The sequence below is a fragment of the Artemia sp. Qi Xiang Cuo genome, unplaced genomic scaffold, assembly GCF_049724085.1.
Source record: "Artemia sp. Qi Xiang Cuo unplaced genomic scaffold, ASM4972408v1 HiC_scaffold_22, whole genome shotgun sequence".
Classification (NCBI taxonomy): domain Eukaryota; kingdom Metazoa; phylum Arthropoda; class Branchiopoda; order Anostraca; family Artemiidae; genus Artemia; species Artemia sp. Qi Xiang Cuo.
The window spans coordinates 2808932-2824274 of NW_028297431.1; the positions used below are offsets into that span (position 1 = coordinate 2808932).

At 34.9% G+C, this 15343-nt stretch overlaps 1 protein-coding gene across 1 annotated transcript; it reads right to left on the reverse strand.

Annotated features, from left to right (window-relative positions):
• Positions 1-468: 468 nt before the first annotated feature.
• Positions 469-14873, reverse strand: LOC148939054 (uncharacterized). The gene is made up of 2 exons (XM_089107333.1): positions 14742-14873; positions 469-825 (listed from the first exon to the last, which is right to left on the reverse strand). Exons 1-2 carry the CDS (start codon positions 14871-14873, stop codon positions 547-549), a joined length of 411 nt encoding a protein of 136 aa, XP_088963459.1. The 3' UTR covers positions 469-546.
• Between the last annotated feature and the right edge of the window lie 470 nt (positions 14874-15343).

Sequence of the window (15343 nt, forward strand, 5' to 3'; positions counted from 1 at the left end):
TAATAACAAACCAACAAACTACAAATAAAGAAAGCTTTTGTGTATAGCCATGGGTAGTATCCAGGCATTAGAAAAAGGGGGCTGGGTGCCAATTTAAAATGGAAGTGACTCGAAAAAATTCCATAAATATAAATTTTCTGAATATAATAAAATAACCAATTTGTCTCTGTAGTAACTAGTTCAGAAGAAATGTTGAACTCCATTGTCTCCTCAAGAAACAAACAAACAAACAAAATATTAGTTTTTTTTTCAATTTAAGGATTCTGTACAGGAGAGGGAGGGACAGGCCTAGGAGAAGTGTTTTGCTGCGAACCGAGTCGTGGTCTTCAGCTGCGTTCTACATAAACTCCATATTACAAATTCGTATTTACTGCAAAAAAGCTATGTCCACCATCATTGACATATAAAAACAAACACTAGCTAAAAAGTTTAAAAACTATGAACTAATCACGTGGATTTATCTTTACATCTGATACAATTTTTGCATGGTACTTACTTCGCTCAGTAAATCTCATCCACACTAAGACTCAAATTATTTAGCTTTCACTAATCTAACTTTAAAACAAGAGTTGTATTTTTATACAAATCCCCAATGGTTGCTCCAATTTTACTTCTAATATCTCGAAGCAGTTCTTGCCCTTCGTTTCGTGGCTTATATTTGTACAACTTGTGCTTCATCCAGACCCTCTTATTGCTATTTATTTTGTCGTAATTTTTGAATATCTCTTTTTTGTAGATTCGTGTTGATGTTTCTGTTGTTATCTCATCAGTTTCTGAAATCCTTCGTTTTTCTTCTTCACTTAATTCTTTATGGAAATATTTCCCCTGAAATAATATAATCAATAATAGAAAGATCATAAAATCTAATCAATAGGGAGGAGGGGGTCGACAATACAAAACAAATGCAGTTTTATGACACTATTTTCTTGGGATGTGGTTCTTCAGTCCAAACTCAGGGAAGGTTGATCTTTACCCTATGATGTGTCAAGGCTTCTGAAGTCAGTAGCAAACAAAAATCGTACCCACAATGGGAAAGACTTGGTGCTTGGTATCAGCTTCAAGTTGAATTTCACGATACCGCAAGGAGTTTATGAGTGCACAGTAGTTAAAAACTGATCACTTAGAAATTATTTTATGTAGGTCTTAGATGTCATTGGATGACTAAGTGTTATCTTGTAAGAATAAACTAAAAGATAATATTTTCAAACAAAAAAGTGTTTCAAAGTAAACCAAAAAGCCAACTAGTTTTGAAGTTCAGGTGGTTTTGTTCTTTCTTTTTTTTTTCTCCGACTTCCTCTTAATTACATTTTTTCTTGAAAGGAAAGAAGTTGTCATTTTACTTGCTAGCAGGTGCCAGATACGGTACATTTTCCAAAGAAGGCAAGATATTGTTATTTCAATAAATGTACAGATGTAGTTTATGGCACAAACAATCCTCAAAGAAAATGACCCTAAAATAGGACAAAATCTTGAAACCACATGAATTCAGGCATACATGGATGGCATAAAGATGCAAATATGGCATAAAGAATCCATCATACTGGCATATGTCCCTATAGAGCAAACTAATGGAGACAATAGGGATCAAGACGCATTTCAAATACAGCTACAGGAATGAATAGAGAAGATCCCTGGCAGAATTATGGGATTGTTACTGGGCTGGTGCAAATAGGGATATGGTACATAGTATCCCAATTTTTTGCTAGGGAACGAAAATAGCAATGACAATAATGACTACTACAGTTTTTGTGAATGAAAATAGCAATGACTACTGCAGTTTTTTGGGTCAGTAACTTAGCAATAACGAACATGATATTTGTTCATAAAATGGCCCATAACGCCATTTGATTCTAGGATGACTAACCTTATTATGTTACTGAAATTTATGACTGGCGAGATTAAGACAGAAAATCATGCCATATGATAAAAGAACAGTATATATATATATATATATATATATATATATATATATATATATATATATATATATATATATATATATATATATATATATATATATATATATATATATATATATATATATATATATATATATATATATATATATATATATATATATATATATATTTTGATATTGATGAGTTTATATATATTAGTATTAGTTAGTATTAGTTAGTATATATATATATATATATATATATATATATATATATATATATATATATATATATATATATATATATATATATATATATATATATATATATATATTATTTATATATATATGTATTTTTATATATATATATATATAATATGTAGTTTTTCTACTCCAGAAGTCCTAATTTAAAGACCTTTGGTTTGAAAAGGGTTTCAGTATGTAGGGCAAACATCTAGGAATCTAACTCTTGGATGAGTAGTTTGAAGTTTTATCTGAAAAGGGTACAAAACTCCGATTTTCCGAAATTAAAGCATATTCACCTACAAATTCGACACAACAAAAGTTACCTGTTTTCGACGCAAGTCAGAACCCGATTCGACACGTGACGAAATACTTGGGGAATACTTGTGGGCAAAACCTGGTGTATTCGATACGTGTCGAAATACTTGGGGAATACCTGTGGGCGGAACCTGGTATATTCGACCTGTATATTCTTGTTTCCTTGTTTTTCTTCAACTTCATTTAATGTATAAAAGTAAAAAACTATTCAAAAAGTAGAAGTAATAAAACTAACAAAATTGTTTCAAGTATGTAATATTTGGTATAACGAAATTGGTTTAACAAAATTTCAATATTCAGTATTAAATACAAATAGTATTTAGTATAACAAATTTAGTAGAACAAAACTGTTTCACTAGCATTTCAGAAGAGTAGGGTCTAGGAAAACGGGAATGGATTTCAAGAAATTTAAGAAGTTTATTGCCATTATATTTGATTTAGTGGATTTTATTTTCATATGCAGATTCTTAGTTTCATCCAAAACATTAGCTTAGGATTTTTTTTGGGGGGGGGGGGTCACTTTTGATATTTCTATTACATAGTTATAGGCGTATAAGAGGCTTTGAAAGTAACTAATGCTTCAGATAAGCTTAAATTCTGTTTCATAATTTATGATCCTGCTAAAGTTCCTAGTGTCCCCTGCAATGTAGCACCCAAACTGGCTTGCTCAATGAGAGATTGTGGTAAAAAATTGAATTCCATGCTTGAGCATTGGTCATGCTCCATTGAAAAACCTTTTTGGCCTACTCCTTCTGAATCCATGGCCAATGCAGTCCCAGTCATTTTTAAAAATACCCCCTTCCCCCCTGCAATGGTGAAATTATGATCAGGCCAAGAAAAGTTACTTTATTCTGACGGAGCAACTGGAAAAAATCACAAGACCATCAAGCTCTAAGGATGCTCTTACCATTTATGCAAAGTAGTGACAGCCGTTCTGTCAAATTGACTTTCAAAGAAAAACATTATGCAGAGCTGGCTGTCAAGTGGGATGTCATGATTGAACACACCCATTTGAATGATGTTATGTTTGTTGTATTGCTCAGATGATATTACAAGTGTCAAGACTTTAGTCACCTGGTTAAAAATTCCTTACCATCTGAGAACTACTCTAAATTGGAAATTACCTGAATACCAAGGAATCCCCCTGCCACTCCTAACACATATGTTGTGTGCAATGTAAGGGTAGCCACTCTGCCTATGCTGTACTAAGCATTCTATGTATAACCTACGTGCAATAAGAATGCCTCTAGTACCCTTCTATGACTTGAAATTCAAGGATATTATCTTTGTTATTCTCAGGACATATTTGGCCAACTTAATTTATAAATTGGGTTCAGTGTCTGAGAAATTGGGCCCTTTTTCTGTAGTATTCTTGCAAGAACATCTATTTATTGAGATGCTTTCTTCCAGTCAGCTAAAAATAACTCTTCTGCCATTTGCTCTTGTGGCTGTCTTGCTGTGTTTGCAGAATCCCTATTTACCACCTTCTATAGTTAAAAGCTGTGACTTTCTTATTGCAGTCAAGCTGACATTTCCATCAAGTCTTATCCTCATATGCTTATAGGCTCCGACAGATTACTTCACAGCCACTTCAGATCTATGTTTAGCAAGGCTTGCAGCAAGACTGTGGATCTTGCACAAAGGCATAGAGATGAATGTTTTCTTCTCTATAGTGATTTTTAACTACCAGGTTTCCAATCAGGATTCACAGTGCCAATTATTATTGTTCCAATAGCTGGTTCCTGTTTCAGAGTAATTCCCAAAAATAGCGATTTTAAATTCAGCCTCAGGGTCTACATCAGACATCAATCATTTTATTTTGAGTATCCCTCCTAGATTTTGATACACTCAAAGCCCACATGAAGATAAGACTGCACAATCAATGATCACCTAGGAATTAGTCTGGGTTTTGTGTGCTGGTTCATATCTTCTAAACCTGGTCAAGATTAGCATGAAATTAGTGGATGGAAGAAAATAAATAAGGAGTGTTTTGACACTGTACTTTATGAGCTACTGGTCAAAATTAGAGTTCTAAACCATCCCCTAGCAGAGAATGCAAGTAAAGGTAGGATTGTGCAAGAACTCTACATGAGTAAACTTATTTGCATTTTGAAGTTTTCCCAGAAAAGTGCAGTGCCTATAATCTATGTTAAGTCACAAATCAGAAAACCTGGATGGAAGGACTTCAAAATTAAGAGTGCAAAACAATGCAGTAAATTCTGGTATTGAGTGTGGAAAGACTGTAGCAAGCAATATGAGGCATGTTGTTTTAAAGAAAAAATAAAGAAACGCGGAAGAAAAAATGCACCAATTTGCCCGTGGGTTACAGAAAGTTTACTCAGGTGCATCAATAAAAAGAATAATCTTTGGGCGGAATACCATAATCTACCAAATGTAGCTAGCCTGCGGAGTTATGAAATTTATAAGAAATGCCTACGGTCAGTTTTCAGAAAAGCTAAAAGGGATTACTTTAATCAATGGCTAGCCGGAAGTGGGAAGGATGAAAAAAAAGTATGGAGGACAGTCAATTCAGTATTACGACCCAATAACCAACAGCCTGAACTACCATCCAAAATTACAGTTGATGGAGAAACCTTGACTGAACCAGAACAATCTGCAAAAGCTCTTTGTACCTTCTTCGCCAAAATTGGAGAAAAAACGGCTAACACAGTGCTACCCCCAGAAAGTCCTACAGGGATTTTTGGGCCCAGCGTGTGTCAAGTCGATGGCACTCATTCCTGTAACTTCGACGGATGTTTCGATGATTGTCAAAGGCTTGAGGGGAGCATCTGCCTCTGGATTCGACCGCGTCCATACTAAAGTGTTGAAAGCAGCATTGCCGTCCGTAGTACAACCTTTAACACATTTGGTATACCTGTCCTTGGAAACGGGCGTGTTTCCGTCACTTCTCAAGAAGGCAAAAATAGTTCCCCTCCAAAAAGGTGGCCCTCAGGACAACCCGTCTAACTTTCAACCCATCTCTATTCTTTCGGTGTTTTCCAAAGTGTTTGAAAAACCTATGAAGAACCAACTTTACTCTTTTCTGGAAGCTAAGGGATTCTTAACCAACGCCAATTTGGATTCAGACCCGGACACTCGACGGAAGGTGCCCTGGCATCACTAAGCCTATTCATTATTAAAGCACTTGACCTGGGACTTGTGCCAGCTGCTATTTTGCTTGACATAAAAAAAGCGTTTGACAGTATTGATCATGGGATTCTATTATTAGGTAAAATAGAGCACATTGGGGTTAGAGGAGAGGCTCTACGATGGTTCCGGTCTTACCTTAGTAGCCGACATGTTTTTATAGGAGAAGATCCGCTGAATGACACCATTGTCAACTTCGGTGTGCCGCAAGGCTCAATTTTAGGCCCATTGATATTCCTGGTTCATGTGGATCACCTAAGTCACGTTCTGAGCCCTAACTCCAGGACTTCACGGTGCTGTAAGTTATGTTGCGACCCAGAAATTTCGAGCAACGATGATGAATCGGATGAACTTGTGGCGTTCGCGGATGACACTACAATGACCCCCTGTGACACCGACATGTCAGCGCTTCAAAGTAAACTTGAGGTCATCTTAGAAGAAACTTACATTTGGATGGATGCCAATCGATTTGTAATAAATGTTGACAAATCTTGCGCTCTCTTCTTCTCAAGGATTGGACCTCTTCGCCCAGAGGTATCGGGAATAACGACTTCTCGAGGAATGATCAGACGACCGAAAACTGGCTGTGCCAGGTACCTAGGTGTACTCCTTGACGAAAACTTATCCTTTGTACATCACATCCACGCTGTGGAGCTGGAGCTCTCCCGTAATCTTGGGATTATCAGGAAACTGAAACACACATTCCCTCAAAAAACCCTTCATCTACTTTATAATGGACTTATCAAGCCTCATCTACAGTATTGTGCGTCAATTTGGCAGTCAACATTTACATCCCACCTGAAAAGGCTTGATTCAATCCACAAACATGCCCTGAAAATAATCGGAAATATGGACGATTTTCTTTCCCGTGAATCACTATCATTTATCGTGCTCAGTTATCGTTTTCAAATTTTTCTCCGGATTACTTCCATCAGCATTCCACAGTCTATTCCAGTTGGTATTGGAACAGCATCCTAGGAACACGAGATCTGCCTCAAACCTTCTGGTGAGACGAACACGTACAGTACGGTCGGATTTTGCACCAGATGTGGCGTGCGCGAAACTGTGGAACATGCTTCCACAAGAGCTAAGATGTAGGAGCTCCCTTGGGTCTTTTAAAAATAATTTGAAAAAAATATCTTATTGAATGTTCAATAAATAGAGTTTATTAATAATTGAGATTTTTTTTTAATTATTATCATTATTATCTCGTTTTTTTTTTATTTATTGATTATTTTTTTGTAAGGTTAAGGTAGCTGTGCTTTTGGGGAGGAAGGGGGAATCTCTTAGATAGTGACTTGTATGGTTGAGGGATGTGGTTGTGTTGAGGAGTAAAGCGAGAGGCGTAAAGCGTGATTAGGAGGAATCGTTATTTTTTTAAGGGATTCAACGTGCGTTTTTTTGCATAGAGAAGTTTATTTATGTTTATTTATTTCTATTTGTTTTAATTAAACCCGATTGAATCTAAGAAAATCTATATGTCTTTCTTTGCTATCAGTTGGCAAAAAAGCTATTCATGCTCCAAGTTAAAAAGGCTGCAGCTGAGGCTTTAGAAATTCAGTCAAAAGAGTTTCAGCATAACCTAACAAAAGCTATAAAAGTGTACAAAAATAAGTTTCACAAATCTAATTGCAATTCATGCATTAGTGAGTCTTTTCTGTCCCCAAGACGTGTGTGAACCAGGAATTTATGCAGAAACTAAATCCTTGCATTTTAAGTACTGAAAAAATTTGTAGCAAAATTGGTATTTCTAAGAGGCAGAGGCTAGTTTATCTAAGGGGAAAAGCTGCTGGAAGAGATGAAATTTGTAGTGATCACCTGAAAAATACATCTGACCTGTTGATTGCCTCGCTTTTTCAACATTTGTGTTTTGCAGAGGATTGTTCCAAGCAATTTTCTGTGTTGAATTACAATAACTATATTGAAGCAAAATAAGGTTGCAACCTCACAATTTGTACAAACTAATTACAGTTTCATGCTTATTTAGTGAAGTTTTCAAAAAAAAACTTTTATTGCCATTGATTGCTTCAAGTGTCGAGTGGCAAGCAAGCAGCTTGGGTTCTGAACTCATAATGGCTCTGCTACAGCTCACCATATTATTTGTACAATCTTAGCAAGGTTATCCCATAAATCAGAAATAGAAAAGCTAAGAAGCAGTAAGTTATCAGCATATAACAAATAACTGTGCTATTATCTGCAATGTTGATATTTCTGCCACTCTTGATAGTATTTTGCATACTCAAGCATTGTTATCACTTCTGAATTATGGCATTGATCCCTGCATAGTGTCTCCTTTTAAGTGTCTCTTTTGAATTGTTGTAGGTAGGCATAAGCAAAATAATTGTCCAGTGAGCATGGGCACTGTTCTGTCTTTCTGAAGAAAGAGAAAAAAAATAAACAGGGCTTGAATGAAACAAACAGAAACAGAACAGGTCAACAAAAAAACAGAAGACCTGTTTCTGTTTCTGTCTTTTGGTAAAAACGGGAAACAGCTGTTTTCGTTCAAAAAACAGCTGTTTAAACAGCTTTTTTTCAAACAGCTAAAGCTTAAAGAAAAACAAATTGTAAGTGATAAGTTTTGGTTTATTATCAGTACCATTGCAGCATTTTTCCACCAAAAAGAACAGTTTTTCAATAAAGGGGCGAAAAACTGTCTATGCACACAACATCGCCATCCTTTTTTATGGTTATTTTCTTCCATTTTCTCGTTCCTTTTTTCCAAAAATGCACTTTTATGTTTATACAGAATCTCTCGAATTTCCAGGAAAGGCATACTAGTTATTTGAGACGTTTTGAAAATCAAATAATTTTCGTCGTCAAGTTGCGCAGTCAGCTCAAAGTCACTAGTTTTTAACAGAGCCCATAGTTGTTTTGGCTGGGGACAGTCTGCCCATCCAGACCAAGCTTTCCCCTTCACCCATCCTGATGTTTAGAAGCCATCTGAAACAATGTATGAAAGAAGAAAAATGCATGGGAAAATGACATTTCTTACCACCAAGTCAAACAAAGCCTGGCACCTTAAAACAACTTTTTAAGATTGATTATTTCCTAGCCAATTTGTATATTTTTACGGCACTTTGTACTAGAAAAAAATGTTCTAGGCCCTCCACCAAATTCATTCTTAAGTAAATAAGTAAAATGAAATTTCTCAAATTCTGAATTCCAAAGAAACTTAGACCCTTTGCTACAAAATACTTTCTTTAAGCATTCTCTTCTCTTAAATAGGTTTTCAAAGGAATACAAAAATAAGAACAATTGCACTTTTTGATAGCTTATTTCGAAAATATATTTTGGTTTGTGGCAGAAAATACTTTCTCCAACCCATACACTTGATTTATTATAGAAAGTGTTACCACATCAAACTTTTGTTTTAAAAATACGAATGGGCATGCTTTTGATTATTTAGGCACGTTTTCATAGCCCATTCCCAAAGTAAAAGGGGTAGTGACAACCTTGACTATCAATGTTTGAGCAAGTGTAACGTGTCTTTAGATAGCCTTTGCTGCAGCCTCATTTTTAGACAGACTCCAAGCTCCCCATTCTTCTTCTCTATTACTTTCACTGCCCTCTTCCTTTGAGATTGCATCAGCTTATTCAGATTCTTCAGCAAATGTATCTTCATTTCCGGAGTTTTCAGAACAAGGAACAGAAAGACCGTCTGAATCGTTTTCACCAGTTGGAATGACATCTTTGACTTCAGCAAAGGATTCCAAGCAATCTTTTACTCAGGGACGTCATTGTCTAAGCTTCGACTGGACCAAAATCCCAGAACGCGTGCAACAGATGAATGAAGACAATATTAAAAATATGAAGTTCAGGAAAGTGCTCATACCCTACAGGCTTCGGTGATATTGTTCCCAGAATCAGTCACAACACGGAACATTTTATCTGTCATTGAAAACTTCCTGATTGCAACTTGGATTGCTGAAAAGATGTTAGTAGTTGTACTAGAATGCTCATGCCTTTTGAAATGTGAAAGATAGTGGTGCAACCTCTGCTCATTTTTCATCTTCCTGGGGTAATAGGCAGCGATACCCATAGAACCAGATCCTTTTGCAGACCAGCAGTGAAAAGTCAAGCTAGTCTGAGTGGCAGATCTTCTGAACTTCTTCTTTTAAAGCAGCCTTCTGAACTTCGTTTTTTCTAGCAGCAAAACTTATGTGACAATGGACAGTTCCCCCAAATGGTGCTTTCAAGCCCCCTGTCGTTTTTTTAAATAAGCAGTTTCGTATCTGGCTTATCAAACAAAGAAAATGGCAGTTTGTCGTTAAACAGGGTTTTGCAGCAGAGCATCTGCAGACCAGCTTGTTTTGATTGATTGGAAATAAAATACTGCCATATCTCTCCTCTTCTTATTCCAGATTTCACTAATCCATTGTCCTCTGTGTCACTTGCTTTACTATCTGGAGCTTTCTCAAGGGAAGCAGCCTAACTTGATATATATTTTTTTTTGTTGGTATGGGTTTGTTATTTTCTGCACCAGTTGCATATACTTTATCTTTGTGCATATCAATTGTGTGCTTCCTCTTAAGATAGTATATAAATGCCATGGTAGAGACTCCCTTAGCCTTTAGAGACGCTCTTCAGAAGTTGCACTTCATACTTCCTTTTTTCTGCAGGGTACCCAGAGAGTGTCTTAGAACATCCAAGTCGTCATCAGAAAATGACATCATGCTTGTCATAAAACAAAGGTTGATTTTAGGATTTTTCACAAAATTAGAAGCACCTTCCAGTAGCCTACCATTTTGAAAATTGCACCTCCAGCCAAATATTTGACCTCTTTCACGTCAGTGGCGTAATTAGGCGGAAAGGGACAAATTTCCCCCTGAGTGGTTTCATTTGTGCAATCAGCCAAGAAAACCTGTCAGCAAATAAAAACAAAATGACAGCTCCTAACAACAGTTTCCTAAAAACTTAGACAATTTGCAGCACAGTATTAATTTTACAGGAACTTACTATTTAAGTGACAGATACAAGAAATAATATACTGCTTAGTGATAATTTTTTTTTAATTTATTGTGCTGTATGGCAAAAATTACAATGTTCACCAGAAGATGTGTTATCCTACAGAATGAGAAAATTGTATCAGTATTTTATAAGGCTTTGGCCAGGTAGGCCAGAATCTGCTAGTTAGGCCACTTTTTCAACTCTAGGCTTTTCCCTGAAAGGGTTTCCATTGATTATATTTAAAGATGGTTTTATTAACATGAGAAAAAGTATATTTGGCATCTTGAAAAAGTATATCTTGTTATGTTGATGCAATAAAATATGCCAGCAAAAACATAAATTTCTACTGGACAAAACTTCAATACATTTACATTCCTCCCTGACTAAACATTTAAAAAAATTTGCAATCAATAATCGGTATTTATCATGTATAGGCTAGTATGGTAATCATAGCAAGTCACTGTTATCTAGCAGTATAAATTCCATAAAAACCATTGAATTAAAGTTTTCTTAGTTAAAGATGCAGATTACTTCTCATGTAGTGTAGGACACAGAGGCCCTACCAATAAAACCAGAATATACAGTTATAAGTGATTTGTTTGAATCCTGCTTCACCTGGACAGTATCTATGTAACTTTGCTGCTCAATTTACTGAATAATATACACTAAAAAATATGTTGTTTTAGTGGAACAAAACTGCACCTTTACCGTTCTCCCATTTACACACCTACCTATTCTCATCTGACTCCTAAGTCCTAATTTTGCCTAGCTGTAACAATCTAGCAGTACATTTGATATGTTAGACACATTGAGTGCCATCATTTTACTTACTTCTACTTTATAATAACACTCCAATTCCAAAAACTGTATGGGGCATAGCCATGCTTCTTCAAAATTTCAAATTATGATTTAAAACACTATTTTGTAAGTTCGAAATTTCTGAATATCTCATTCTCGAATTAATGAAGTAAAATCAAGAATAGAAGAAAAACAGTTAAAAAAAAACAGAAACAGGACATTATAGTTATTTATGCTCTTTCTAAATGCAATAATTTTTTTATGCTCTTTCTAAATGCATTTTTATGCACCTTTTTTATGCTCTTTCTAAATGCAATAATTTTTAACTTACAAATCTAATTTAAAAGCCTTAAATGAACTCTAGAGTGAAACCTAATTCTTTATTTTTGCACCAGAAATTGGTTAAGTTGTTAAAAACATACCAAAAAATTATTAGTCAATTATTTCTGAGGGATATATTCAACAGGTATTGATTGCTTACAATCAAAGTTTAATCAAATTAACAATTGATAAATCATTTGATGTTGCCAATTAATTCATTTCCTATAATAAAGGGTGTATTTTCTGTGTGGTAAAGTTTGCAAACATGTGGAACTTTATGAGTAAACAGTAAAAGTGAGTAAATATTACATCAATTTCCTCCTAAGCAAATGATGGAAAACAAATCAAATTACATACTACTTCATTTGATAAAACTGTAAAAGTGAAAAACAAATGAATAAATGACATAGAAAAAGGATAACGTACCTTTGGAAATTCAGCTGAACATCCATGGAGATAATATTTAAGCAAAAGGAATTAAGTGTCACTTTAGGGTCCATTTAACAGCTTTAAAGCAGATTGGCAAGTGAAACAATTGAAAGAGCATGAGAAAAGGCATAAACTATTCTGTTCACCTTGTTCCTATGTCAGTAATGGAATTGCTTAAATATCTTGGTTGTTTTTCAGGCAATGCACAGACACACACTCACTCCTGATGGTGGCAAGTTATAGCCCTAGGATATTTATAAAACTAAGAGAAAACCTTAAAACAATGTAATTCTTACTTCATAATGTGTAGCATGTTTTTATTAACCTAGACCATGGGAATCCCTGAGCCTGGACAAGCTAGGCCTACCTGTTATACAGATGCAGTGCACCAAGAGATGAAAAAAAAATAACAAAGGAATAGCAACAAAGACCACACTGTCCTTCTATCATAAACAACAAGTAGAACAATAGGGACTTTTTTTTATATAAGACAGTGGACTGCAAGACTGTTCCACTGTCTTATATAAAATAAAATTTCCCTATTGTTCTACTTGTTTATAATAACAAAGGAATATAATATTGTCAGTGTTGTCAGAAAAGATGCTATGATATTTAGAAAGGGATAGATTCATATGAAGGAGTGTGCAAAGTTGTGTTGGCCTCATGCAGCTTGGTACTGTAGTGAGTTGTTAGTAGTAGTAGTAAAAGCCTAGAAATAGGGCTATTGAGAAGGAAACATGTTAGTAAAACACTTTTCACTTCATAATATGTAGAAAAATTGTAGTTAACTTATATAGAAGGAATTTCCACTATACTTTACCCCCCTCCCTCAAATACACAAATATATAGCCCAAATTATGTGTTTCATATGTCTTTGTTCTCTCTTGACCTAGTCAGCATTATTCAGTTTCACAGGGTACACAGGTTGGAGGAAGAGTAATGCATGGAAAATACATAATTTGGGCTATAGCCTATATTTGCACATTAAAGGGGGTTGGGAGTAAAATATAGTGGAATTGCCTTTAAAATATGTCAACTACAATTTCACTGCATATTATGAAATAAGAATTGTTCCCTATTATTATACCTTAGAAAGAACCTAAAATAAGGAATCTAATGTTAGGCTACTATTCTTTTTGCTTTAGGCCTAACATGTTTCCGTGTGGAGATTGGAAAGAACTAAACCCTAGTTGCAGTGGCAGATCCAGGCCCCCCCTGAAATAGTCTAAAGTAGTGTAATTTCCTTTATTAACCCAAGTTTGTGTTAAATAAGCTTGCTCCTAATGCAAGTTTATCAGATCAACCTATTTTGCCCCCCCCCTAAAAAAAATCATGGATCCACCCCTGTCTAGTTGTGTAGAAGTCCAATACTAAAACTAATTATTATTGTTTTAAAAAGGTTTTCAAAATTTTTGGTAATTGTTTCCTACTGGCAAATAATAAGAAACAAGATGTCACTTTAAAGATCCTGGTAAATTTCTAGTGGGTCTTATAATTTAGCTAATATGAACGTGAAAACATCATTTGATGCCTTTTTTATGCTCTTTCATAATTCAATAATTGCTTCTGGGGCAAATTACATCTTGACCATTAAAGGGGCCGAAAAGGTATTTCATATGAATAATGAAAGAGCACAAAAAAAGCATCAAATAATGTTTTCAGTTTCATCCTAGCTAAATTATATGACCCACAGCAAATTTACCATAAAATTTACCTGCCCTTATAATGTGCAAATATATAACCTGAATTGTTGATGGCAAAGTTTTGAATCGCAAAATTCAATGCTATTTTTGTTGACAACATTAAAAAAAACTTGAAACAGTTTATATTTGAATTGCCTAATAAATGAGGTTTGAATTATTATAAGTAGCCTAATTATTTTTGGAATATAGTACTCTTTAACAACCTATTTATAAACTATTGATATGTTTTAACCACTTTTCAATAGGGTAAGACACCCAGTAGTCAGCCACCTGCCTATTCTCGGACAGAATGTAACTAACAGAGAACCTACCTCTAGGCTAATGTGCTTAGAAAGTTTTTATACATAGCTGGTTTCCCTGGTCACTTAGATATCCATATGGATATCTAAGTGACCAAGGAAACCAGGTTCCCTGTTAGGATATCTAAGTGACCAGGTTCCCTGTTAGTTACATTCTGTCCAAGAATAGGCAGGTGGCCAACTACTGGGTGTCTTACCCTAACTCAACTAGTGTTGATAACTTCTTTGTGTGGTTACAAAAATTAAATACCTTTGGGGTTCCTTTAAGGGCTCAAGATGTAATTTGCCCCAGAAGCAATTATTGAATTATGAAAGAGCATAAAAAAGGCATCAAATGACGGTTTCACTTTCATATTAGCTAAATTATAAGGCCCACTAGAAATTTACCAAAACCCCTTCCAGACATGAAGTAAAATTTGCAAAGAAAGCAGTTTAGTAGCCTAGCCTATAGCCTAGGCTATTTGAGAAAGGCATTAGAAGATCCATCAAGTGGTGTGTTCAGTCTCTTCCCAGAGAAGAAATGGGAAAAACTATCATTTACCAATGACTGGATCATGAAACAATGATGAGTGATAGCATCCTACTAGGCCTATCCTGTATGTTAATAAAATGGTTTTGCTAGTTGTTTTGATCTTTTACCGATTGTTCAGTGTAGATTCTGATTGCTTCGTCATATTTCCATTCAGTATAATCTAGAAGATCATTTAAATATTTTTCTGGTAAACCTTCCTCAAGTTGTTTTCTAATTACTCCTTTCATGTGTTGAGCCATGTTTTTTAAAAATTTAAAGTAAACTTTTGTAACAGCAGTGTTGCCTACGTATTAATTGTTGAAAAAAAACAATGAGCAAAGTTACATTAAAAAAAAATTTAGAAGAAGCGTTCTAAATACTTTCATGGAAATTCGTCCATCGCAACATACCAGGATGAAGTTATCTCCTGGCTCCCATCTCCGGGTTTATCTTTCTGACCTAAAATTGCTTACCCTATAGCTCTAAAAATAAAAATTATCCTTAAAAAAAACTGCTGAAACTTACAGCTCTCAACTGATACCAAATTTTTGAATTTTTTTGCTGTTTTTGATATTTTACTTAAAAGTACAAATATAAGCGTGAACTTAAAATTAATAACTGAAATATTTTTTTTGAGAGAATTTTTCATTGTTATTTGGAATTCCTTTGTTAGGAGCTTTCAAATGAGGTGTTACATGACTATATTTAAAAAAAAATATTATTTTAACTG